General features: G+C 38.0%; 1 protein-coding gene across 2 annotated transcripts in view; it reads left to right on the forward strand.

Annotated features, from left to right (window-relative positions):
- The window catches only part of DPYD (dihydropyrimidine dehydrogenase), a 343,524-nt gene that overhangs the window by 250,529 nt on the left and 65,675 nt on the right, over positions 1–27,320 (forward strand). For both annotated transcript variants that reach the window (XM_066192389.1, XM_066192390.1), the window contains 2 exons: positions 3,239–3,359; positions 4,226–4,345. In XM_066192389.1, the coding sequence (XP_066048486.1) occupies positions 3,239–3,359; positions 4,226–4,345 (241 nt within the window). The remainder of the gene's footprint in view (positions 1–3,238; positions 3,360–4,225; positions 4,346–27,320) is intronic.

Below are 27,320 nucleotides of genomic sequence, written 5' to 3' on the forward strand. Positions count from 1 at the left end.
TTACTGGCCTCAAGATTCAGTCTTTCACAAGTTATATGCTCACCCTTGAATGTTTTATAAATCCAAGAAAGAATTGGAAAAAGCAATTTGTGAATTGGGGTCAGTCTTTCAGAAATTCAAGTAGATGGGAGGTCCTCAATCAGTCAAATGAATTAGGCAAAATGAAGCCTGTACATACTTCTTCAAAAGTAGTTTTTTGTATCATGCTACTCACCTTGCTGAATTTGTGCCTGAGTTTAAAACTTTGCTGAATGAGAAAAATAATTATCCTCAGAAATCTTAAGTTTTAAGCTGCATTTCTTTAGTCAATGATTGCGTTTAGAAGTGAATTCTCAATATCTAATCACTTTATTTTTCTCAAAAATGTGTTCTTGTGTAACCTCTGCAAATTGGTTTTAGTCTAAAGGTGCGCAAGCTTCTATGGAGAGGTTGTGCACCATCCAGTGAACTTCCCACGGATTATACAAGTGTAGTTTATTCATTTCCTATGAAAATTTTGTCCAGTGACATCAATATCTTCTGGTTTCAGCCATCTGATTGCTTAAAATGCATTTTTTCAAGTCCTTAGGGTGGATATAGTAGGGAATTTTGAAATTTATAACCTGACAAATAACTTCTCTTAATGATCTAAAGAAGAAAATGTGAATTAAAACAAAACCAAGTGAGGATAATGTTCCTCTTTGTGAATACATTAGTTGTCTGTAGAGCACAAAAGCTCTGGTATTCTCAGGCAGTGACTTGGTGGCTGAAATCCCTCTGGCAGCAGGCATGCTCAGGCTGTGACCACTGGGCACTCGAAGTGTCACTGCTGGGGCGGGAGAGAGGATGGGCTGAGGTGTCTCTCTGGTGTTTGCTCCTGCAAACAGGAGAAACCTGAGCAGGAGGGTCTGGAGGCAGAGCAAGGAGAGGAGGAGGATGGAAGAACGGATCATCTGAATGTTCCAGCACAACTCCTTTGTAGGACTTGCACTGTAAAGGGAAGCAGCAAGATACATCATGTTTTTGTGGCTTTTGGGGGTGGCACAAGGGTAAACTGACATTTTTAAAAGTTAGCCAGCATTATCTTCATACAAGATTTAGTTATATATGCAAATTAATTGGACAAAACATTATGGGGGGAAAATAGCCTTCAGACATACCTGTTTCAGTTCAGAGTTGTCAAATTTAATAAGAATCCTATTTTTTTTTTGTATAAAATTCATCACCTTTCCAATTTCTATCAGTAATTGTCTCACTATGCAACAAAGCACTGTTTTAACTTCTGTTTCATTGTTTCAGTGTTTACTCACTAAACATTCCTTTTTTTTCCCCCTGGAATATTAACTGAAATAGGAGGAAAGACTTTACCTCCTTCACTTCAATTTTTGAATTATTTTCCTATTAATTTACCTGTGATTTTATGGGGACCAAAAATGGGCAATTTTCCAAGGCCGATACAAGTGAGCCTTTTAAAAGGGCTTTTTCTAATCATGTGCTTGTGCAATCAGATATTTAACCTGTTTACTAGCATGAGAAATAGAAGACCATTCCATTGCATTAATTACATTAATCTTGGTGTATGAGAAGTAGAACTGATTGAAAATAAAGATCTTTTCTTACTTTCAGGGGAAAACACCAAACAATTATTGTTTATTACAGAAGATAAACTAGTTAAATTGTCTTAGGTAGGATGAAAATTGGAGTTTATGAAAGTCATCTCCCAAAAATTTATTCAATGTGGTTTGAAATAATTGTATTTTTAAGGCATTAGTGTGTGTTAGAATAAGAATTTTTATGGCAGCACTACAAGCACAACGAAGCTAACATAATGAGTTATGTGGTGCCAACATCCTGAACATTATCTCAAGGATTTCTAAGGAGAAGAATTAACATAAAGGATATACAATTCATGTCTTCTAGAGGGTCTCTCTTTTCTGCATTGGGCGTCAAGGAACTTCAAAACAGAAATGAAAATCAAAGCTGCAACTACTTTCATACTGCCGGTGCAGAGTTTCATACATATTTCAGGGCAGGAGATCACCGTTTCTATTGGGATGCTAGAGCTAAGTCTGAGGATTTTACTATTCATGTCAAGCACTGTGTACTTTCTAGTAACACAGCCTGTGGGGTTTTTGTTTGTATTTAACCATTGGTGTAAAAAGGAAAAACGACATGGGGACATTTCCTGTGTGTTCACTAGATTGGCAACCTTGGTGTCTACTGGATTGTTTAAAATTAAATTTCATTTAGTCTCATCCCATTCTCAGTTACTACATAGCAATGCAGCTCTCTGAGTTTTTACAATATCCAAATGGGAGAAGATTATTCATATATGACAGATTTAATTATCTGAGAGGGTGATAAAGACTTAGTAAATGTAAATAATTGCTGCAGCACTGATTAACCTACCCACAGGTAATATTTGTGCTAAATCTTTTAATGGCGCCATTCAATTTTTAACCAGAATATGCACCACATGCTACATGCATCCCTATTGCAAATTTTAAGGTGTTTGTTGAAGAACATTATCAATTGCCCACAGAATAATAAAACAAGAGTTACGTTGAAAAAGAACCCTTGTATGTGCCAGATGCAGGTGTTAGTTCCACTGAACTGTCCTCAGTGGAAAGGGTAGTTGATTACTGTCTACGTGAGATGTATTCCATAAGAGAAGCAAATGACTGCAAATCAGGAAAAGCCAACACTTGAAGATTTCGATTTCTGGCTTTAACAGAGAAGATTTTGATCTTTCATTTACACTATGGCCATCTCAAGTTATTCTCAGAGTTCAGAAATGCTGAATTGCATTCTGATAGCCCTGCAACCTCGATTCATCCTTGTTCTGATCAAGGCAGGATCAGACAATGCTTTCGGTTCACATTATTTTATGGGATACTGCTTGTTTTTAATGTACCTTACATCCGGTGAGTCATTAAGACTGGAAAGTAATTTTTAAAATAAATGGGTAAAATTGTCATCCAAAATGGTATTTTCCTCTCTCTGAGAAGGGAACATTTTGTGATGTCTTTGTCTTCTGAAATTTTTTTTTTTTTTTCACAAACTAACATTTCTGTAATGGATTTGCAGTTACTTGGTGTATCTGAAATAAGTTAACTAATGAGATGAAGTTCAGTTCTGATGTGCAATTTCACAAAATTGCAGCATAGCCACTTAGAGCACAGTTTTCTATTTCCTTAATACACCTTTTGTTCGTATTACTTTTAATTATGTTCTATATTTATCTGGCCTATTTGAACAGGATCCAGAGCTGGTACGGAACATCTGTCGCTGGGTTAGACAAGCTGTTCACATTCCTTTCTTTGCCAAACTGACCCCAAATGTCACTGATATTGTGAAAATTGCAATGGCTGCGCAGGAAGGTGAGTGACTCCAGTGCACAAGTTGGGCAGATTTACTAATCTGCTGCATGGGGTAAAACAGGAATGTTGCTGGAATAATTGATAACAACAGAAACTGATATGAAAATATTTTGTTTGAATTATTTAGAATAAGCACAGTGATCAAAGGTTGCCTAATTTTGTCATGCATCTAGGAAAGAGCAATATATGAAGAGAACCACGTTGGATGGTTAGCAATAAATTGTATAGTATTCCCCTACACGCTTTTACTTCTGTCATATTTATGTTTACCATCCCACTGTAAATCTCCTTATTCCTGTATTTAGTTGTGAAAATGGTGTGTGTGTGTTCTGAAAAAACAAAAATTCACTACTTGAGGTTTATATATTTTTTCCTTAGAGCTTAAAATACAAGAGGGCAGCAAATAAGTTTTCAAGTAGGTGTATTAATTCATCATTTAGAACCATGGTAATTGTTTCTTTATCACATTGCTTCTTTTGTCTTGCTGCACAGAAGCCTGGAGGAGATGGCCACTGTTTTGAGGTACCTTCAGGTGTTGAACAACTGCTGTAGCAGGTTCTGTCCCACGCAGCTGAAGGGCAGACATCTGCCTGTCTCAGCCCCAGCATTTCCACATGCTGTCTTATAGCCCTTACAGCTCCTTCAGCTGATGCAGCCTGTCTTGAAGCTAGTGCTAAATTTATTAGCCCAGGATCAGTTAAAAGGACCTTTCTGTGCATCCCCTTGCAGTTTGTTGCTTTTGCTCTCCAGCTGTTTATTTGAATTTCTAGTCATCTCAGAGTTTCACAGGTTTTCTTTCGTATTTTATCCTCTCTCGTTCTTATACATACGATTTCACAAAAAGTGACTGACCTTTTCTTTCACAGGTGGCGCAGATGGTGTTACAGCCACCAACACTGTGTCAGGACTGATGGGACTGAAAGCAGACAGCACACCTTGGCCAGCAGTTGGTCGAGGACTGAGGACCACATATGGTGGCATGTCAGGTAGGTGCTGCCCTTTTTGATGCATGGTACTTCCTTGGAGGCTTTCAAAACATCAGGAGGTCCTTGTAGTGGGCTAGAATATCATGTCTGCAGTCGCACTGAGTCCTTAAAGCTCACTGCTGGTCAATGTTTCTAAGTCATGACAGATGGAACAGATTAAGTGTGAAGGCTCTTGGGTTGCCCTTTCCTTAATGGTAAAGCACTGCATCAGAATACTGTGATAGGGTCACTGGAGAGGGAAGGAAATCTCTTCCCTCGTGACCCTCGCTTTTCCTCAAATTTTTCATCCTGTCACAATTGTCAGGCCCCACGTTAGACAGAGGCTAATGAAAGGGCATCACAGGGGGGAATATCAACAATCCAAATGCAGTGTATGTTTCATAGCCCAATCTCCAGCCTTCCTCCCTCCTTCCCAGTAAGTGCACCTTTTCTAGAGAGGTTATTTCCTCCTCTTCCCACAGTGGTAAAAATGATAGACAGCATTAGGCAAATATATGCATATTTTTGTAGCCTATTTCTCAAGATATACAGGAATATCTTGTGTAGCCCATATTTTCAAGTTCAGCTTCACAGTTTAATTTTCAAACCAGCTGCAAAACTTTTACCCCCCAGTTCAGTGCCGGTGCACACTAATGTATTAATCTATTGACCCTGTGAACTCTGTTGCTGTGACAACATAAACTTGGCCCTGCAAAGACAATACTGTGAGCTTCTCGGCTTTACTGGTATGGAGATTAGTCTCCTTGGTGATAGAGGTAGCAGTAAATATACATAAAAGAAGTAATAGCATCCTCCCAGTTGAGTCAAACACTATATTCTATCAGATCCGCCTCCTGCCTCACCCCAAAAATGTAATCAGAGGAGACCAGACAGGCAAAAATATGCTTTATTTTATGTGACTGGTGTTATCCTTAGAGAACCATAGGAAATGTAGCAAAAGATGACTTTTAAGCTAACTTTAATTCAGATGAGTGTATTCAGTGGCAAATTGCGTTATTGCCTTAGATAACTACATAGAATTTGGAATTTTTTAGAGAATGCTGAAAAGTACAAAAGTGATAACAATCAAAAAAAATCATTATGCCTATCGCATAATGGTTTCACAGTGACAGTCCAATAAGATGTTATATTTTAATATTATGCAAAATGGGAGAAAGAGGGGAACAAGAAGAGAACGGCTACAGCCCATTTCAATTTCTCTAGCCTGCCATGTTGACAGGAAAAGAATAAAGGAGGTCACAGTGGGTACTGCGCATTAAAAATTAATAAAAGAACTATTGCAGTAGTATTTTATGTAAGTAACACCATTCACATTTTCTCATTTAAGTCGCAATTTGTGAATATTCCTTCCTACCATAATTCTGCCTAATAAAATCTATTAAATGGCTGCATTATGAGAAGTGTGTCTGTGTCACAAATTTGAAACATGTATGCAGTGTAAATTACAGTGGTCCCTGCATGCCCAGTTCTAAGTGAGGATGTATCAGTGCATCTGTGGTTTACAATACTAAATGGACCCAAGGAAAAGTTCTTTCTATACTTTTTTTATATATGTGTTAGTGTGTATAAGTATAAATTTTTTTCCTGAAGTTTTATATGTATCAGAAGGGAGAGAAAATGACATTTTAGGATGCACTATTACCTATGATGCAAATCTGCTTATGTAAAAAATATTTTAAATACTGGAAGTGCTGTCAATTTGTTATGTTTTGAAAGAGTCTTCACTGGGTCCCAATCCCACGACTCCTTTCACAAAAGAAAGCCACGGCGCCAATAAAGTCAATAGCTCAGCAGCATGTTGCAATACTTTCTGCTCAGCGGTCAGGTTTAGCAGTATACAGATTTCCAAAAGCAGGAAAGCAGTTTTAAATCAGGAGAGCTAGCATGCTTACAAGAAGACAAAAAGTGGGAGAGCGTGTCATCTTGTCAGAGCAAGGGGCAGGGTGGCCATACTTCTGTTCCGGCTGTGCCGTGGCGGAGACATGTGGCTTGCAGCCAGACACTTGACCTTTCCGTGCTCTATTTCTCCTGTCTGTGGAATGGCAGGAACACCACCCACATGCCCACAGGCTTGGTGGGAAGTGCTCTGTGGTCTTGGCATGAAAGTCGCTTCACATTGTAACATACTGAGTTTCTATTTTGATGTGCGTAAATTTGTTTTATTTTATTATCTGATAGAGTCAGTAAGTTTTTGTTGTTTTTTCCAAATAATTCCGAGAGAGAGAGAGAATTAATTTTTGAAGTGAAAGACAGCACTATTATAGAAGCAATAAGTCTGATTCATTTTCAGCGTGTTTTCCCAAAGCACAGCTGGTTCATTGTTGTTCTGTTGTGCACAAACCTAGGGCAGATACAGCACACAGCCAAGCTGGATCAGGCTTTCTGGATTTTTCCGTGTGCATATGTTCTGGACTAGCAGTGAAGCTCACATGGCTCAGAGGTACAGAGAGTGAGGCAGGAATTCCAATCCTTTGGGGTGCCACACTCAGGGTGCTGTGTGACCATGGGTGAGGTGGGAGCTGGCCCCAGCCCTGCGGGGGTCCCAGCACAGTGTCCCCTTAGGTGTGCTGGTGAGGTCTGAAATGCTCCTTGACGGAACTCTGGTGATGCTCAGCATTATCCAGCCCCTGTGTCTGTCTGCCGGCAGTGACCAGGTCATGGGACAAGAAGTTGGTCTCTTAAAGGACCAGTGTTCTTCAGAGATCTATAAATTTACTGTGCTCACAGTTTGTTAGGGCAGTGCAGGTTGCCTTCTCCAGATGAGTACAAACTTCCCCCACTGAGTTTGATGAAAGTTTCCAACAAAAAGATGTGTTAGTACCGTGGCGTAGAAGCTGCCTGACATTTTGACTGACAGACCTCCCTGTCCTCCAGTGTTCAGAAATGTCCTTCTATGTGGCAATGTACTGAAAAAATATTTTCCATAGAAAATTTCCCCTTGGCCTCTTCATCCCTTCTCTTGTCTGCATCATGCAGAAGCAGCTGTATGCAGGAGATTCATTCTTCATTTTTCTAAATGAGAGAAATTGAAGCAGGATTTTTTTTTTATAATTCTTCTTAAATTACTAAATTATAGGTAGTTTCCTATGATTTATCTAACATACACAAAAATAATAAGAAAAAAAATTATTAACGTCATTGCCAAATCCTGAGGTGTTTTGAGAACAGACTTTTGTCTCTTTTTTTTTTTTTTTTAACTTTTTTTTTTAAATTGTTCGAAGAAGGAGAGACTGAATGCGATTACTTTGAAACCCCCATTTAGTTCTGAGTTGTCACAGCCCATGTTTTCTTGCCAGCCAGTGCTTGGGCAGTGACCTTCCTGTTTTGATCTAATTTGATCAGCTGAAAATCACTAAGCCCCAAGAGGCATCACCGTTTCCTCCTTCCTACCCTCCTGTTTCTTGGGTGGTTTTTTCAGGGAGGGATCCCAGTATCCCAGGTGGATGTTTGACTACTAGGCTGTAGGATTAGTCTCTCTCTTCTCCACTTCCCTGCAAATATTGAATTATTAATACAAAGTGAAACAACTCTCACAGGATACACACTCATACTAGCACAGGCTGCTGACCTGTACATGAGCCTGACTTGGGAGAGCCAGGTTTAAATCCCAGGTGTGAGCCCAGGTCATAGCTGGACCCTCTGGATTCAAAGTTTACCCTAAAAATATTGAGCATTATAAAATCTCTCCAGTTTTTCTTCTTCTTTTATCTATATCCTGCTGAGGAGAAAAAAAATAAAATCAGGAAAAATTTCACTTTAATTTTGATATATGGTTATTTTCTGAAGAAAATTAATTTTCACTGTGGACCATTGGATGAGTCCAAAAGCTATGGTAGCCCTGCATATTTTTGTGGCCCTGTTTCTGAGAGGACATTGTTTTTAGAGGATCCCTTAGTCTTCATCCATTTAAAAAAAAAAAAATTACAGGAACTGCTCATTTTTCAAAAAGTGTAATTGTCCTAATGAACTCTATACAAAATATGGTTAAGGAAATAAGCCCTTATGATGAAAGAAAAAATACTAAAATTAAGATACAGTTTTTCAAGCTGTATAGCTGTTATATGAGTTTGAGCATTAGAGACAGTTTGATTTCCAGTATGAAGCTTTTAGAATGGATCTAGCTATATTTCAGGTTTGAGAATGTAGAATATATGAGATTTGATCGTGAATTCTTCCTATACATGGGCCAAGTATCTGCAAGGTTTATTTTTTGTTATTGAAAAAAGGCTAATTGTGGGGCTTTTTATCCTCACGATGAATAATGACCTCTAGCTCTGAAACAGATGTTTTAGTTATTATAAATTATTTTGAAAATGCTTATTTTCGTATTTTATAGATTCCAGAATAAGTTGCCAGGTTTCTCAGAGAAATGTTAATATACTGTCAGCAGCTGCACTCTTTCCTAAGATTTCTTTCCTTGAAATATATTTTAAAATTCAAAAAAATAAAAAGTTTTTTCCATGAGCTTTCATACTGTGTTTCCATATTCCAGATGTGTTTTATAAAATGCATCACATTGCAGCACAATGGGATATCTATTGCAGGCAAAATAAAGCAGAGCTTCTGATCGAATTTCCGTGGCTTTTTGTTCTTTGTCATCTGTTTGTTTCTTTGTTTTTGTCTGGAAGCCAAATCCTTAGGGGATAAATTTATAAAACCATACACTGGACTTAGCAAAAAACTTAGGTTAAAAGCAAATCTCTCTATGGTGCACTCACTATGTATTCTTTTAATGCTTTGTTTCAGAAATATTGCAGCATTTTACAGTAGCAGTTCAAATACCTCATGTCTGTGTGCTGTTACTGCTTTGTCCATTTATTATGTGCTGTAGTACTTTGGCATTATTTGCACAAATTTATTGTACAGCATGTGCAAGTACATGTGCTTGTTTTCCAGAAAAGAGAGATTCAGGAAGCTGTGTGTTCTAGCTTCATAGCTGCCCACAAGGGATATCAGAAGGAGAATATCTAGGTGGTGGATTCAGTCATTAAACACAGGAATGTATAATTATTGGAAACCAGCAGAGACAGTTAATTTTACTTACTTTTTGAAGTTAGTGGAGCTGTCTGTTTTTGCAGAAAGACACTGTCCAAGAACAATTGTGACATTTAAGGGAATGCTTTTCAGGAGTTAATAAATTAAAATGTATATTGACATTTTTATTAAAGGCATATATTCTAATCTGAAATGTATGAATTATATTGAAAGAGAAAAAGTTGAAGTTATAATAATAAAGGCTGCCTTTTAATTTTAATTCGATGACACATCATTAAAAGAAAAGTGAAAAAACCAACCAAGAGCATTCACTTTACTCATCACAGTTCTGTCAGTGACAGTGCAGTGTGGATTTTGGTCAATAGAAATGAATAAAAAGCTGCCCATCACTGGATACAAAACAAAATGTATGTATGCATAGGCACTCCTGTTTAGTATAAATATTTACCAAGAGTTAAAGACTATTTACATTAACATATATTTATAAAACAGTGTGGAAAGGGGTGAAAAACAAATATATGCCCTAGTACAATTTTAATTTTGTTTTATTATTCCTGTTCAATGTAGCTCAGCCATTAAAAGCCCTTATTTGCATATATTATGTCAGGATTCACAAAGAGTCCTCTGTTTTCTGTCGTGTCCTTGCAGCAGTCTGATTTCTCTTAGTGTACTGCCGTCACTGGTCCATGCAGGAGAGATCAGAGCCCTAATAATAGATTTTTGACAGGGAGCTCGCCTGCTACCTGCCCTACACAAATCCTCACTGTTCATGTTTGCTTCATGGCAACAAAGCAGACAGAAGGAAAATGCCAAGTGCTGAGTTTGAGGTACAGCCCTGCCATAGCTTGACATTTCAGCAGAATAGCAGTTTATGAGATGCATAATTTTTCATCTGGGACTCAGCTGCCATTTTCATAGAGGCTTGCAGCTCATCGACTGACTGGAAGTAGGGCAAAGGTTTACAGCATAGATCAAGGTCTACATCCTTCCTATAGCTATTTAAAAATAAGTATTATTCTCTAGATAAGGTCAGAGAACTAAGCATATTTTTTTCCATTTTTAATATTTTCTAGCCAATTTCATTCCCACAAAGAAAATACTTCACAGTTTTAGCACAGGTGCCATTTGTAGTTGATTAAAAATGATCATAATTGATTTCATTCACCAAAAGATTAAATGCGTCCTGGAGAAAGAATGAAGGAGGAGTCTTTACACAGAGCATTTGAACAAAGCTGTGTTTTCTCCTCTTTGAAAAAAGCTCATTCTGAGCTCAAAATGAATGAAGAGTCTTTACTTCTTAGGTGTAATTGGTTTGTGGTTTATTATTGTTAGAGATTGGATTTAAATTTTCACATTCATGCACACGTACTTGGGAAACAAATGCAGTGTAGGTAAGTGAGTGTTTAATTTAGAATTACACATCTCTGTGAGCTTCAGTAACAGTTCACCATGTCAGAGCCTCATATAGAACAATGGTACAGTACATTGAATTAATTAAAGAAGCCTTGCAGAGAACTGAATTCTCAGTATGTCAAGATTTCAATTTTATGTTAAATATTTTCTAAAGGCCAGACCCTTAAATCTCAGGGGCTGTACCAAGCAGTGAGCTGTGAATTTAACCATAGGCTAACTGCTAATGATAAGGAAAAGAGTCCAAGTTGAGGCAGCTGTAATACAGTCATTGGATTAGGCTATCAATCACTCGGTTCCCTGAGGAACAGGCAAAGACGACAAAACAGTGAAAAGGGAAATTAGGAAGGGAGGGCATGACTAGAATGAGATTCTTCACCAAATGTATCTGTTAGTTGGCTGAATCCCCCAAGCATCAGACAGGAATGTCCGGCATTGCTCTCAGACTAAAAGCAAAGTATTTGTTCCGAAGTCCTGGAAAACCATCAAATCATCATTAACTGTTGCTGTTCTGTGGAGGCTGCTAGAAATGCAATTGGCTAGTTTCTTCTGGTTTAATAGCCTGTAATTAGGTTAATCTCTAAACTGCTGCAGTTGAACACTCTGGATTTACTGTTTATATCAGAGCTCATATAGAATATGTACAGTTGAAAAAATTCATTTCACAGTTGATTGGGGATTTTTAATATACAGATTACTGTTAAGCTGTGGAGTCTTACTCATGGCAACCAAAGGCATGTGTCAGAAAGCAATTAATATAAAATCATAAATTCTTCTCAGACATAATATGAGAAAAATAAGAGAAAATTACTAGATCAATCACTAGATTGCGGGAAAAGGGCACGGGGAAAGAACACGAAGGTTTGTTCTGGGTGCAGATACATAAAATGGGAAATCTGATCATGTAATGGTATAGATTAACGTGATTAAGTAATGAGTGCTCTTGTAGTTAGGATCTTGAAGACACAGTCTGATTAACAAAGAATGGAAATGAATAGAGAAGGTAAAAGAGATGTCAGAGTCTTTCGAAGAAGGTTGGCGGAACAGGGGCTTGTATTTAAGCCTGATTACAGTAATGGCTATAGGTGAATGTACCACAGGTAAACTATGACCTGATAAGGAGATGTAAGTCACTCAGGAACAGAAAAATTTTCATTCTGGTAATATCAGCAAGATCAAACCCAGTGGTGGTGACTTTGTCAGCACGAGTTGATTGTCTTTCTGTGTCTGTCAGGTCTGGGGAAAAGGTGTCTTTCTTTTATGGTCACCTCTTCTAATTTTGAGCAAAGACACACCAAAACCTAAATCTCTCGGACTATTTTTGTATGATGACTTCTGGAGATTATTGTGTTTAAAGTTGAAATATTTCTGTTGTAAGAAGATTGCTATAATTAATTTCAGAGGTCATTTAACTACTTTCAGTCTCTTATGAATTATTTATTTGAAAAGTACTTGGCATTTAAGTACTTGTCAGTTTATTTTAACACAGAAATGAAAACATTATCAAAAATTTCAAATGGACATTTAATTAAAATAATAAAAATCAAGAAAAACTGTGGTGAAGTCTACTGCTAGACTTGTTTGCCATTAAGTCTCAGCAGGTCTCAGTCTTGCTCACCTCTTTCCACAGATAGTCACAATGAACTAAAATTTCTTTTGACTTCAAAATGATGCCTGAATGAGGTCCAGAGACTGTGATGGCGTTCAAGACAACTCTCCAGCCTTTCCTACCACTGAAAGGTTATTACTGACTACCAAATTTTGTGTGTCTAAATTGAGAGAACTGTGTGCCCTGTACTGTCCCAGTGCCTGGTTAGAAGGGCCACTCTGGCTGCTGACCTTTCGCTGGCCATCACTCAGTTAGAGTTGGGCCAAGATTTCCTCTCTCAGCGTGCAGGTGATGCACATGTACATTCTGTCATTCCAGAACAAGTGGGTAGGTGTGTGGTCATGGGCTGGAGCACAACGGAGATAGTTCCAGGTGGTAGTGTTCAAGTAGGCTTGTAGGTCTACAAAGCTTTGTTGCAGTGTATTTATATGATGGATTAAAACCTGTATACTTGTTATGAAACTTTAGGGAACTTCAGTGTAGGAGGCAGAGGAAAGACTTGACAAAGAAAGTAGGGTCCCAACTGATGTGATTTCCTGTTAATGTTACAAACTCTCTGTTGTTGGTTGTATGGGGCCCATAATTCTTTCGTGCTGACTTGTTATTCCATACCCGAGTCAACAGCAGGGTTTGTGGTACAGGTGGTACTTAAGAGTGATCAAAGAGACAAGTGCCTTCTGTGGAAAATATAAACTGTACCTGTCAGAGCAGAAGCTCTGATTGTAATCTCTCCACCCCCTCACCCCCCCAAAAAACCTCAAAACTTAACCAAGAATCTGGTAGAATTTGTAAACAATTCTGAGTAACAATTTTATCAGTAGAGGTTAAAACCCCTGAGTTTGACCTGGTGTGTTTCAAGCATGTTCATTTTTTTCAGTATTACTTTGCATATTGATTTGTCACCAAATGGCATATATTGTCTGTAGAACCTATCTTTATTCTGTGGAGGACATGTTCTCATGTGAAGAATAAACACATTTTTGCATTTATTGCAGAAAAAATTGCATCACATTTACAGATCAAAATAGGAGCTAACAAATAATTAGAAAAATGACATCTTATTTAAAATTTACTTTCCTGGAACTTCTTCCTGTTCTTCCTTCTCTCTGTAGAACAGCTGTGCTTGCAGAATAGGCTGACTGACTACTGTCTTCTCCCATCCCTGTGGGGATCCTACCACTACTGACAAAACACCCCAGCTTCCCTATTGTGTGTGAGCTCCTCCCTCTGTATCAGTAGCATCGGTAGCTTCAACAGCTCATGCATCTCTGAGGATGTTGAGGCTCTCACCATTCCCACCACCTACAAATTGCTTGATTGATGTGTTTTAGAAATGGGTCGCAAATTGTCTTGAAGAGAAGGTTTCACAGTGACATGGAGGTGTGCTTGTTGTGAGTAATCCTGTTGCAGGATATTTTGACAATCAGATACAGGGGTTTAGGAAAAAAAAAAAAAAAAGAAGAAGAAAAAGAAATTATGGAACTTGGAACAAGGCATTGGTTTACACCAATCAGCACCAGATGGATGTACTTACCTCATTAGTTCTGCTGTCCTGCTTCTATGTAGCCTTGAAAAGTTCAACCACTGGTTAGCTATGATTTATTATGAACTCACCAGGGAATACATCTTTATTCACCTAAATCCTGCTAACATTCTGTATTTTTTAGTATGCTGCTTGAATAAGGAATAAATCCTAATGCCAACTTCACACATAAAATACAGAAGACAAAATACAGCAGATTTGTTTAACTGGGTAGATCCTGGGTTTGTATTTATTTCACTGGGCATCACTTCATCCCTAGTGAATGATTGCCAGAAGCATTTATAAATGTATTTCACAACCATCAGAGCATATTTTTTTTAACCTTTCAAAAGAATGCATCTAATATATAGTAGTCAGCTAGGGAATCTGCATTTTAATGTGCCTTTTCCTGCAAGCACCTCATTGTATACAATGAGCTGCATAAATGTCCTGCTCACACACAGGATATACAAACATCCTACAAAATCTTTTAGGGAACCTGCTGTAGAAATTCAGTTTTCCAGTTTATGATCAATTTGCAGTTTCTGCATTGCTGGGTAATTGAAATTGTCTTTCCTATTAACATGCACCATGTAACCATCTTCCCTAAGTTCCGTTTAAATCCCAGAAGACACTTGTAGTCAGGGATTGAGCCACTGTTATTTGGGTTAAGTGAAAGCAGAGGGAGAACTGTTGAGCTCTGTTTCAGAATGAGAAATTCATTGTGGATACATAGAGAGGATGTTTTTAATGGCATGAGGTCTGTCCATAGAATGAGTGGTAGCACACCTGACTCAGCACTGAGGTAAGGTTGATGCTGTGAAGAACTTTGTTACAGGCAGCTCAAAATGAGGAGAAAGCTGTGTGGTTTTTGCAAGCAGGCATGTCAGTGAAGACATAGCTAACTGTGTTACAGTAGTGTCTCTCCATTCACAAATACTTCATTACCCTATTGAGCAATCTGTTGGTTTCCAAAAGAATGTATGGTGACATCAGTCCATATTTTGCCTGGGCCAGCTTATTTTACTGCTGTCAGCTGTTGCTGTACTTACGCTGTTAGGGCCATGTCAGCTGCTCACCTGTTTGAGTACCCCAGAATTGGCAGTGTTTTCACCAGTTTCTGGATATATGCCCACTCAAGAGCTGCTTAGCTTCCAATAGTGAGTACTCACAGAAATCTAATTCTAGGCACTGATAAATTTTGTGCACTTGCAGAGAAGGTGCTGCCTAACAATACTCGTAAGAATCTGTTCTTTTTTGTATATAAGAGAAGTGTCTTCAGAACTTACTGAAGGTGGGATTTGAAGAGTTCAGACTTCCAAGGAAGATCTGGTGGCACCTTACTTTCTCAAGAAATATTAGGAAAAGGTCTACTGTGTGGTACATTCTGATTTATTGGTGTAACAGAGAGGTTGTTTGCATCTTTGTTGTTTATAAAAGCACTCTAGATGATCAGTTCTTCACAGGTATCCAGAACGGAGGTTAACCTTGCCAGATGTAGGGAAGTCTTGCTCCATCTTATTGTGGGGAGTTTTAGTACGGAGTTCCCTTCTGTATGAGGCTGGCACACAGATTTCTTTCCCATGTGTTTATTTTTCTTTTCTTTCAGGCCTAATATTTTACAGCTCTGAGGACATCCCCAGCTTACTATTGGAGTGAGATAGTCTAAAACGGTCCTAAAAAAAAAAGTTACTCCTAGTCTCTTTTCCAAACTTGGGCTTTTCCAGGGCTGCCTCCACTGTCCTTTGTTATTTCTTTCAGTTTCTCAAAAATGAGATGCACTGAGCCAAAGATTAGCACAGAAGGCAGGCCGCAGTGGTGCTCTCTTCTGCCTGTGCTACCAGCGTTGCCTTCCTGAGCTGTGCTGATGTGTCTGAGCTGCCACGATGTGTCTGTGTCCAAGAGTCCTCTGGGGCTGGCCCAGAGAGGGCAAGCTCAGAGAACACAGCAGATGGAGGCAGAGGTGCTAACCAAGTACAGCTGAGGTTATCCCCTAGGCATCAGGCACCTCACTAGGAGACTCCTAGGCTTCCCCCTCATCCCTGTAAGGAGTCAGGCATTCTCAGAGGTGGTTTCCTTTCTCGCTCCATTGATGCATCAGAAATTTGAGGTTAGTGTATTCCTTACATATTAGTGTATGTACTGCTGTCAAATGCCTAAGGCAGCGTGTACCTACATTTTGGGATGAAATCCCAGTGGTTAGGCAAGTAAATGATGCAGAATTTACTGGTGCAGCTTAGGTTTCTCTTTTTGAAAATGCAGGTGTACATTATTTTATCCCAGTCCATTTTCTAATCTGATGTTACAGGAGAAAGTGATATTTTAAGCTTGGCATTAAAATATCTTCCAATCAGTTAATGTAAGCATCTGGTGTTTTTATATATTTTAAAAACCCTAATAACAGCATTGCAATCCCTTAATGCTGTTTCTCACATTCTTGTTACAGTAGGTATATGGCACACATCTTCTGGTTTAAAAAGCTCAAAAAAAATTTCAGCAATTTAATCTCAGTGTTAGAAAAAGGATCACAGCAACTGGTATAATATTTTGTATTTATGCTAGTTTTTGTAAAGATTCATGACATGCTCCCTGGGAGCTAAATATTGACAAGCATGCTCTGGCAAGCAAGATCAAGCTTGGTGAGTTAGCACAGCTCAACACTCTGCATTGACACTGTAACCCAAGTCTGGAAACTATTATCCTACACAATTTATTTTGGCTTTATAGGTAATACTGTCCACTCGAATTAGAGATTTTTGCTGTACTTTTAATACTGTAACTGTGGATTCATATTTGATTTAGGACCATGGTACTTGCAGGGCTGGTTATACATCTGTGTTTGATGACATCTTCAGTAGTGTATTGTGAATAGAATCACAAATGACAGCATAAAACCTACATGATTTCAAACCTACAAGCCAGAAGTAAACATTGAGCATAAAATAATTTTAAAATCACATTTATCTTTTAAACTGTAGAACAAACCATGTCCTAAAACTGTGGGTCTATGAAAGCTGTTGATCAAAAGTGAAGTTTGGACATGTATTCATTATGAGAGGTAATTTAGAAGATTAATTTTTTGTGTGTTCTCTAGGTAAAAAGAAAAATCCACTTTTTTACTAATTGTAAGAGCACCATGTTTGTAATGCTTTTAGTGTGCTTTTTGAATTTCTGAGTAAAGAACTTAAGCCAATTTGGGCTCCCAGTAAACTTGGCATATACGTTAAATTGATTACCAGATGCATTGTGCAACATATGGCATTGTACAGCCTTTGTGTGCTTCATAGTATTTTCTTAAATTACCATCATTTGTTTTGATTCCAAAAATGCACTTGTCTCGGCTTTCTAGTGCTTTGGACTTAAATGCAGGCTTTGCAGTGCTGAACAGATGTGTTAGAGTTTCACACAGAACACTTACGCCTTTGTGAGTCTTCCTCTTCGAGTATTCCACACGCGGTATTATGTCAGTGGTAGCTCATGCAAATGGAATATCTTCATTTTGGTATGTACATTGATTGCCTAAAATAACCTTCAGAATTCCTAAGAATTCTACATAACCAAGAAAACACAGAAGCAACAATTTTGCCCAAAGGCACTGCCCCCAAAGTGAATCAGATATGTTTTCTTTTTGGCTAGAGAAAAACAGGGAGGAGAAGATAATTCTGTTATGGGTGACAGCAACAGTCAACTACAGTCCCATATGCTTATGTGAACCCCTGTCATTTCCATGCTTGAGGCTGTGGTGTGAATGGGCATAATACTTCATCCATGAAAACACACAGAGTAAGGTGCTTGGCACATTAGTGTGTAATTTACTTCTGAGGGGAGACTTCTTGTGTTTATTTACAAAGCATACTTCTAAAAAGTTTTCCTTTAAATTACAAACAGTTTTAGAGATAAAGGTAAGAGGACATTCTGGGACAAGGGACAAGGGACTTGTGACCAGGAGAGCCAACTGCTGCCTCTTCTGCTCAGGTGGAATCGCTCTCTTTACACACATTTTCAGGCCTCCCCTTGCAGTCTTTTTATTCTGGGAGATAAAAATATTACACTGTTGTATAGCATTTAGACAAACGCTCCTAGAAGGCACCATGTAAGTGCCAGATACTGCTGGTGTGTGTTTAGCCGTAGCAGTGTGTGATCTGATCAGTACTTTAAAATCAACAAACGCTTTGTGGGCCCTGGCTTTCTGTTAATTGGCCTTTACTTTGATCACTGAAGACCAACAAATGCAGTTTAGGAGTTGTGTTGCTACCATTTTTCTTCAGTGGAAGCTGAGGGGATGAGTAAGTACATCAATTAAGTCCTTTACTCACCCTCTGAGCCACCCTCATTGGATAATTAAAGTGATCTGACAGAGCAATACACTAAATTCCCTTGCACCCTTTTCCGTTGCTCTCAATACATCAAACAAATGAATATTTAGGCCTATTAATGCTGTTATTTTTTATTAATGCAGAAAGCAGAGTAATGATATGGGTATAATTTCTTCTTGAAATCAACACTGAGTTGTGTGACTGGTTGCAAGCAGGACTGATATAACCATGTGTTAATTACCAACCCTCAGTAATATATCCAGAGCTAGTAAAGGCCTCTGCAAATAGGGTTTGAGCTTCCTTTATTCCACAAGTAGTTTACACAGCATGGACAAGCAATTATTTTGCTTTCCATTACAGCTGTGATTCTTCAGCTTTCAGTACATTCTCAGCTAAAGAACTGGCTTGAAATTTTCTTATAGTTGTGAGGGTTATAAAAAGAAGAAAAATAAAGAAAATTTAAAACTGTCATCTATGCACATCTAAGGCCTCATCTAAATCCAAGATATCACCTCTCTGTTATAGGGGGAGTCTTTTTCATTCAGGGAAAACCAAGGGTTATCCTGTAAATTTCATTTTAAAAAAAAATCACAGAATTTGCTGAGTTGGAAAGAACCCCCAAGGATCATCGAGTCCATCTCCCAGCCCTAGACAGCACCAAGAGTCGCACTATGTGCTCAGGGGTGTTTTCCAAATGCTTCTTGAACCCTGTCAGGCTGGTGCTGTGACTGCCGCCCTGGAGAGCCTGTTCCCATGCCCAACCACCCTCTGGGGGAAGAGCCTTTTTTTAATATCTGCCCCCCTCAGAAAAAGAAATTTTTTTTCAAAAAAAGTATAAGGAACTTAATATTTAGAAACTTATGTACCTAGTTATGAAACTGTAATTATAAGAAAGTGTTCTTGTGTAATGAGCAGCACTACATATCTGTCATACAGCGTTTTAATGTCTACAGTAGTTATTAGCTGAATATTTCCATTCTGTGAGCAACTGCCATTCTTGAAACTGATTGATGTTTATGAATAAAGCACTTTTATTATGTGTTGCCAACTTCTGAGGACCAATATTATAACCTACAGTGCCTACAAAGGAGCGATGATACTTGCTCTTTCTGGAACTAATCACATCTGAAGAAAGTGAAAGGCTGAAAACATTGTGGGCTTTTTCTAGAAAACTTTAATTGCAGTGTAGACTATTCTACTACAAAATGGTTGTAGTGTTTTGTCTGACAGAAGTGACATGGGGGGAAAATAATTTTACAGGGAGAGACATGTTTGAATATAGGCAACTAGCACTGTGAAATGGCTTGGCTTGAGGCAGTGAATTTATTTGTGAGCTGATGAAACTGTGGTCTCAATTTTTCATTGTCTGGGTGTAAAACAGTCTTCTGATAGGGCATGCTGGTTGCAAAGTTTTCACTGACCTTTTATTAGTTTGTCTTGTGGGTTTGTACTCTCTCCATTCCAGCCAACAGATCTGCAATGTCAGAAAAGAAAAAGTACAAGAAAAAGGAAAAAGAATACCCCTCCAAGTGTTTATCTTCTTAAGGCCACACTGTCTTGCTAGGGCCTAGACAATCTCTAATGCTTTTAAAGTTTTTCAAAGGAGGAAAGCTGTAAGAAAACATTACAGGCAACTTAGTGGTAAATATTGCTCAGAGAGAACTCAAGGTTTGTGGAAGTTTTGTACATATTTTGTGCATTATTTGAATTTCTTCATCCTCATCCTGCCTCTGTCCCTTAGAGACAGATAATAAAGGCATAGTGCCCTTTGGCTCCAGCAGAAGCTACCAGAAAATGAGAGCTTCTTGTGCTTTCCTCTCAAAATAAAGCAGAGGAAGAAACTGATGCTAGCCAACACTGGCTTATAATGTAATGTCTGAGCTCAGCTTGTAGGAGTAAGTTCAGCTGGTTGGTTCAGTTGGTGCATTTAGATTAGTGTCCACTGCCGACACTAATCTAAGTGCACCAACAGGAAGCCCCCAATGGCTATATTTGTACTTGGAAACCACCCAAAGATGGAAGATTGCTGCTCCAAAGACCCATCAGGTTCTGTATTAAAATTAATAAGGCAAGTCTTGAGCTGAAGAATCCTCCTAATAAACTGTTTTCTGCGGGTAGAGTGAGAACCCAGATATTCTCTAACTCATAATTTGATTATAGCTTGTCCTGCAAAAATCACATTCCATCCAGCCCTCAGTATGAACAGCTCTAGGTTTTGCTCTTGATGACATAAATCTTGGTCTGCACAGATACTTTTGTGTCAGAGTCAGAAACAGCAAAGTGAAATTCTCCAAAGCCCCCATGCTTTGCTTCTTTTCCCAACTGTACCCTGGCAGCAGCAGCCTGCTTCCCAAATATCTCAGAAGACTCTGGTATGGCCCTTCTTTCCAAACGATGGCACAGCCCACCGGCTTACAGACACATGCAGATCCCCACGAACAGTCAAGGTAGATAGTTTCCATTTATTGCTGGGAGGAAAAAACGTGTCAAGCAACTTCCTACTCATCCTATGGCAAGCAGAGTAGGGCTGTGTGCTTCAGCTACCTTAGGTATAGCTATCAGTTCTCCTACTCTTGGTTGTGTGAGTCTTGAGAAATGAGAAGTGTTGAAATAAATGGCTATGATACACATAGTGTTGAAATAAACATTTATTTTAACACATTGTATGTGATGAGCCATTTATTTTAACACTTTTCACTTGAAGTGTTGAAATAACAGGTTTTATCAGGGGACGTGTCATCCACTGTTTTATGTATATGTGAATATGGAAATACATCTACTGAGTGTGCGTGTATATATATGCTCACACAGATTATATGGATATGTTATAATAATAATATGGTAGATGTGTATGTAGACGCTAATGCACAGGCAAATACAGAGTTTTCTACTCAAATTGAGTCTTCTGTTTCACAAAAATTTGTGTTTGTGACGTAGTTTTAATATATCTGTGGATCTAAATGGATCTAAATATATTGGTACATAAAATTCTTTATTACTAGGTAACAGCAACTGGATGAGACAGATAAAATAGACAGACAGTAAAATAGATAAACCTCAAAATAGGACAATGATTAACATGAGTTATGTAAAGGAAGAAAAAAGTATTTTGTCTGAGCTTTCTAGTTATCTACACCTGGTTTTTTTTCAGTTTGCCATAGTTTCTGAAGTTCTGCTTCCCTTTCTGTGATGGACTTCTTAGGCAAGTGGTTATTAAACTGTACAAGGTATGAGTCAGGTTTTGTAAATGACCTGAAAAGTTGTTGGACTGCATTTTTCAGTAATTTTGGCTTTCTAAATACAGTGTAGGAGCCTCAATTCCCTACTCAGCAGGCAGTCACGTTTCTTCCAGTGAGTCCTTGCTTGTACTAAATTGCTTTTTTGCGGTTAGAATTATGTACGTGCTAAAGCACTGGCACAGACGTGGGCATACACACGTCCTGGTTCCAGGATCATGTTGGCCGTGATGGTTGTTATGGAGGTTAAAACCAGCTCAAACAAAGGTAGCACTGCTGAGGCTGACAGAAGCAAGGCTGCCTTTGAACAAATCTGTAAATATCCAGAACCATTTCTACCACACTTCAGGTTAAATGTCAGTCTCTGCATTGGAGTAAAAGGGCAGCAAGACCTACCCCGTAATAAAGTGAACTACTCGCATCTTTTGAGGGGAAGAATTTGGCAGGAACTCATTTGTCCCTTTGTGATGGCTGCAGTGATTGTCTGGTAACTGGGCAGTATTTTCTAAATGGGCTGTTCATTGGCTCTTATGCTGGTCCTATTCACATGTCCTTTTCCTTGTATTATGTCGTGAGCTTACCCTGTCTGTTAGCGCTGTTTTATTACCTTTTCATTGCTGTTGTATCATTATTTGTTTTATTGATCAGCACTGGCACTCTCTGGGCAGCAGGCAAGGTTTCTCCTGGCCGGGGAAGGGTTGCAGTGCAAAAGCTGCCAGACCTCCTGCAGCAGCACCAGCCCCACCACACTGGAGCAGCTGACTTGGGCTCCAGGTCATGGTGGGCAGCAAGAGCAAGGCAATCAAGGCAAAGAAAGGGCTTCCTGAGCCAACCAAAGAACATGGAAAGCATTCTGTCAGACCATTTCCAGCTCCAAGTGAAACCAAAGTAGAAACCATGATTGAAATTAAATAATGAACGTTTGATGAATTGCAACAGAGAATGCTTTGCTAGGTTTCATGCTGACAACCAGAAGTATCGACTTTTAGTGAATCTGTAGTTTTCAGTGAGAGAATGACTTTGTTAGGAAATGTTTAACCACTTCTTGCAGCATTCACAAAACAATTTGTATCTCTCCTCTTGGTTTTTTGTACTGAAGTTTGAAAGTTTGATATGAGTGAAAATTCCTCCAGGTCTCCATGGATAAATAATACTTACAGATAAGAAAAATTTAATTTTTCCCTCTCTCTTTCTTTGATTCTAGCCTTTTTTTATTTGAGAGAATTTTCTGATGAGTACTAAACGTCTATTGAATGAGAACTCTGGTGATTTTGTGAATTTTTAACTGAAATAGCATAAATAGTCATTTGTATTAATTCAAAAATGGTAAAATTAAATCCTAAAAATGACACTGATTTTTCTCTGTGATTATGGAAATTCAAGCTTTTTTTTTTTTTTCCTACTTAAGCACAATTTTTATAAAGGAAATATTAAGCAAAATTATTGCCTCTTTTTTCCACTCAGAGGTTGGGTTCAATTCTGTATGTATCAGAAACAGAATCATATCTGATGTAAGCTTTGAAATGAAGAGGAAGGGTCAATAGTTATCAGAAGAACTATTGACACACTATCAGTGTGTCAAGATAGTCCCAATATGCTGACAAAAATCCTGTCAGTTGATATGGTTCCAAGAGCCTACTATAACAGAGTTAGATAGAAGTTGTTTCAAATCTACAGAATCATTAACTTTATTCTAAAGTCTTGCGAAAAAGTCCTGACTTCTCTGTAGTCAGCAGAACCTTTGCCATTGATTTAGTAGAGTTGGTGCCTTGCCCATCACAACTTTTAGATAACATGAAACATTAAGTAGCCATTGGTTTGAAGCTGTAGGCTGAGTGATGTAGAGGTGTTCCATAAAAGGTCTTTTCCCTCAAATTCTCCCATGGTATGTGAATAACTAAAATTTTTGGTTGGAAATAGCCAGAGCCTGAGTAAATAGTACATTAGTGTTAGGGATTTTGGCAAATGGCTATTAAGGAGTAATAATGGACTGAAGGAATGACCAGGCCGGGAAAGAGATAGGGAACAGTGAGAAGAGTCATCTCTGGATCTTGAGAAGTGCTGAGCTGTGCAATATTTAAGCTGTGGAAAGGTTCATTCTGCTCTTGCTTTCTGGGAATCTCCTGTATTTTTCAGTGCACTAGATATTGTGTGTCCCATCTGCAGACCTCATAACAACTGTGGATAGTCTTTCTCTCTAAACACGTCTGTTCACTGGGTTTTCTTCTGCATATAAATGCACTCTGTGGTCATTTTGAAGGATGTGTCTGCTACACTGTTTCATTAAACTGCCGCGTTATCAGGTAATTGTTTAAACATAATGCCATAGCACTATCAAAAGGAAAGGTGAACTAATGGCATTTGCAAATGTCAGGGATTATCTTAACACTTTTATTATAGTTTATAAAAAGTAGGTTCGGGGCATTCCATGGCAATTATTTCGACAGAAATTGGTTATTTAAATAAATTGCTAATTATCTGGATATGACAGTATTGAAAACCCTGCTAATGAGATATTTGATAAGTGTAGCTTATGGTGGCCACCTACAGGTGGCAGAAAGAAAGAACGAGCAGAATAATTGCAGTCGGAAGGGATGTGATGCAAATGGTTTGTGTGTAACCTGCAAGTTTCCCTGGACTGTTTGCAAATACAGATTATGTAAAGTACTTTGCCAGTATTAAGCAGCATATACACTATGCAGAAAATGTTTTAACAAAGAATTATGTTTTCTGGGCTTTTTTCCTGATCTCCAAACTTTCTTATCTACTTACTTTCCAAAGAATTGGACAGATATCTACGGTGCCTGAACTTTTCCAGACCATTTTCCTTGTATAATGCTTTTCACCCAAACTGGTCATTAGGTTCTTTTCTCATTAGCCTGATTAATTTTAACAGTCTGGGCGATAACCATGTCAGTTTTCTTCCAAGAAGGTATCTACAAAGGGAGGAAAGGAAATCCTACTTAGATTTGGGGGCTTACGTTTTTAGCAGCAGACTTTAGTGATGATTTATTAGTAAAAAATTATGTATCAGCCACTTCTTTGTAATATTTAGGCTCAGTGGTTCAAATCTCAAATATTTAATATAATATAATGCAAATTAAAAAAACAATTTTACTGGAAAATGCTGAGTAGGGAGAATTTACCCAAATTCATTTTTATTCCATCTGGTCTGATATCCAAAGATACAACAATTTGGTTTGGGTTGATGTACTATCCAAAGGCAGTTTGCTTTCCTTTAAAATCTGTTTCTGTTGTTCATAGAGAGCTTGATAAAGACCATTGAGACTGTTTCAAGATTCAGTCTCAGTAGTACCAGTCTGAATTGACTCTGTTGGCTGTTTTTTAATGGACCTGGATCATCTTTACTTAAAGGCCTCACTAGAGCTACTGCATATATGCATTGAAAACTTTTAATATCAGATTGGTCCAATATATTGCAAGTGAGAATGCAGCCCAGTACTCAAGACGTCTGAGATTATTTTTCTCCCATTGGTTTATCACTGGGATCAGAAGATCTGAATTGTTTCTGCTAGGAATTCCCAAAGCTACTGAGTTGCTTGAAACTTAACACCAGTCTTCTGGAAGAAGGTTTGGCTTTCAAGCCTCAATCTAGTGAGCATTTTTGGTGTTTGACAGGATTAGGCCCTCTCAGGATTCCTAGTACTTACGAAGTCATAATAAAACATGTGTCTTCTGGCATTGGTAAAGGGTTCTTTATTCTTAAGGAAAAATAAACTAACAAATAAGCTGGTATATTATCTTTCATCAGTTTTTTTATCAGCCTGCTATCCTCAGTGGACAAGAGCAGCTCTGCCTACCTGTGCTGATAAGGGAGAGACGTTTGATTGATGTATGTTCTCATTCTCCTTCATGTTGTGTTTTTGCTATTGGATTTCCTTGAGTGATAGTCTGAAAAGTCTTACCTCTTATTTAAAAAAAAAAAAAAAAAAAAAAAAAAAAAAAAAAAAAAAAAAAAAAAGAAAGTTGAGAAAACCAAAGCTCTTCATAAAAATGGTCAGGAACTTTCACATCTTAAAATCATTTCATTGTTTATGTTTTTCTATAATAGTAAATATTTTTTCCATAATTATTCCATAATTAATGAGATTTGAAAGAGTAACTTTCAATATACAGTAGCTTCTCATCTCCACAAGGTCTTTTTCTGTCTTCCATTTTTATATCTCTCTCCTGCCTGAACTCTTGATAAATGGGCTTTGTTTATTAAATCTCATTATTTTACAGGAAGGTAAATGATAGCCACATCTAGCATCTGGTAGCAGCTGTAGCAGTTCTATCAGGAGAGTACCATATCAGCAGTTTCCTCAGCTAGGGGTGCTTAACTAGTGGAATTACAGATCCCAACGTGTCAAAGTATGTGGTAGATGCTTATCTTTTAGCATGTGAGCTGTCTTTCAAATGCATGCTGGATTTGGACCTCAGCTTCTTAAATACCATTGGATTTATCAGAAAATGTTCTGCAAATTCCCACTACTACTTACAGATCTTTTAAAATTTGGCATTAAATCTCCTTTATTTCAACCTTTAAAAAACTCCTTCTCCACAAATCTCTATAATGGAATTTATTACCTTCCTATGTACTTGTATGAAAATGTAGGGAAATAGAGACTGTTAGTCAAATTGAGTGTTCATTTCCTTTTTTTTTTTTTTAATTTGCCTTCTTTTTTGATAGCATGGCATTATTATTGTTTCTGTTGGTTGCATTGGTTTATTTCTTTAATCTGGTAGGTTGTTTCATCAGTTCATTAGGCAGTAGGATCTCTGTCACAAGCAAATCACACTGTATTCCAGCCCAGCAACTTTTGTTGCAGAGGGGGTAGTTTCTGAACTGTTGATGAAAAAATGTAAAGGAGAACGGCTTCAGCTTATGTTGTGCTTGTTCTGTATGATGTAGACTAATAAAAGAAATGCTGGGATGACCTTAGTTAACCCTCTGATTGTCATTACATCCACTTATTTACTCTCATCAGAAGCACTTCTGAAATGTTTTTAAATTCATTTGGGCGAATTATAAATGAATGGAATACTTTTGCAATCATACCAATTTATCACTAATTTGCTAATCACCAAATGTAAGTAATAACTCATATTATGAATATCAAATTCAGCTAGAACTAAAAAGTACCTGTGTTCCGTAATAAATTCTAAGTCTCATTGCTAATTCTACTAGACTTCATTGAATCATATGCTTGATTTCTTTGGGCTGAGCGAGGACCTTTGTGATTACCTATTGTGCTGAGACCTTAAATAAGCTGTGATTTGGTCCTTTTCCTGTACTGACCATGTACAGAGACAGTCATTTAAGTGAGAAGGGGGCTAATTATATTCTGGAAATTTTTTCTTGTGGAACTCTTTGCTACACCATATCTTTAAGACCAAGGATCTACAAGCCTTTAAAACCCACTGAAAGCAAACTCTTAAGAGTTACATTGGGGTTAGAAGTGTACAAACCTTCATACCTCAAAGAAGATTGGGAAGACATTACCCTGTAGCAACATGATTTCAAAGTTACCAGTGTCTGTATTCTTTCACCTTTCTAAAAAACAGCTACCTCAACACAGTGAGGTTCTGGAGCTGTGTCAGCCTGGAAGCAATATAGCAAGTCTGATGCTTACTTCTAGCTTCAATTTCAAAAACTGAATATTTGAAGAATTTCCTGAACTACTGTTTTTGATGAGATTACTTTACGTGGTTTTAGCTATGCAGTGTATGTTTTGGCCTGTATGCCTTTCAAAAACCTTTATTTGTAAATCTGTCAGAGCAAACATCATGGTTTCCATTCTTTTTATTTTTTTTTTCTCAAGCATTTCTCTAAGACTGAACCATTAATTATGACATAATATTTGCTTTTTGGACACTTAGCAGT

The sequence above is a fragment of the Chamaea fasciata genome, unplaced genomic scaffold (assembly GCF_029207755.1).
Source record: "Chamaea fasciata isolate MVZ Bird 193981 ecotype frontalis unplaced genomic scaffold, bChaFas1.0.hap1 SCAF_10, whole genome shotgun sequence".
Lineage (NCBI taxonomy): Eukaryota > Metazoa > Chordata > Aves > Passeriformes > Sylviidae > Chamaea > Chamaea fasciata.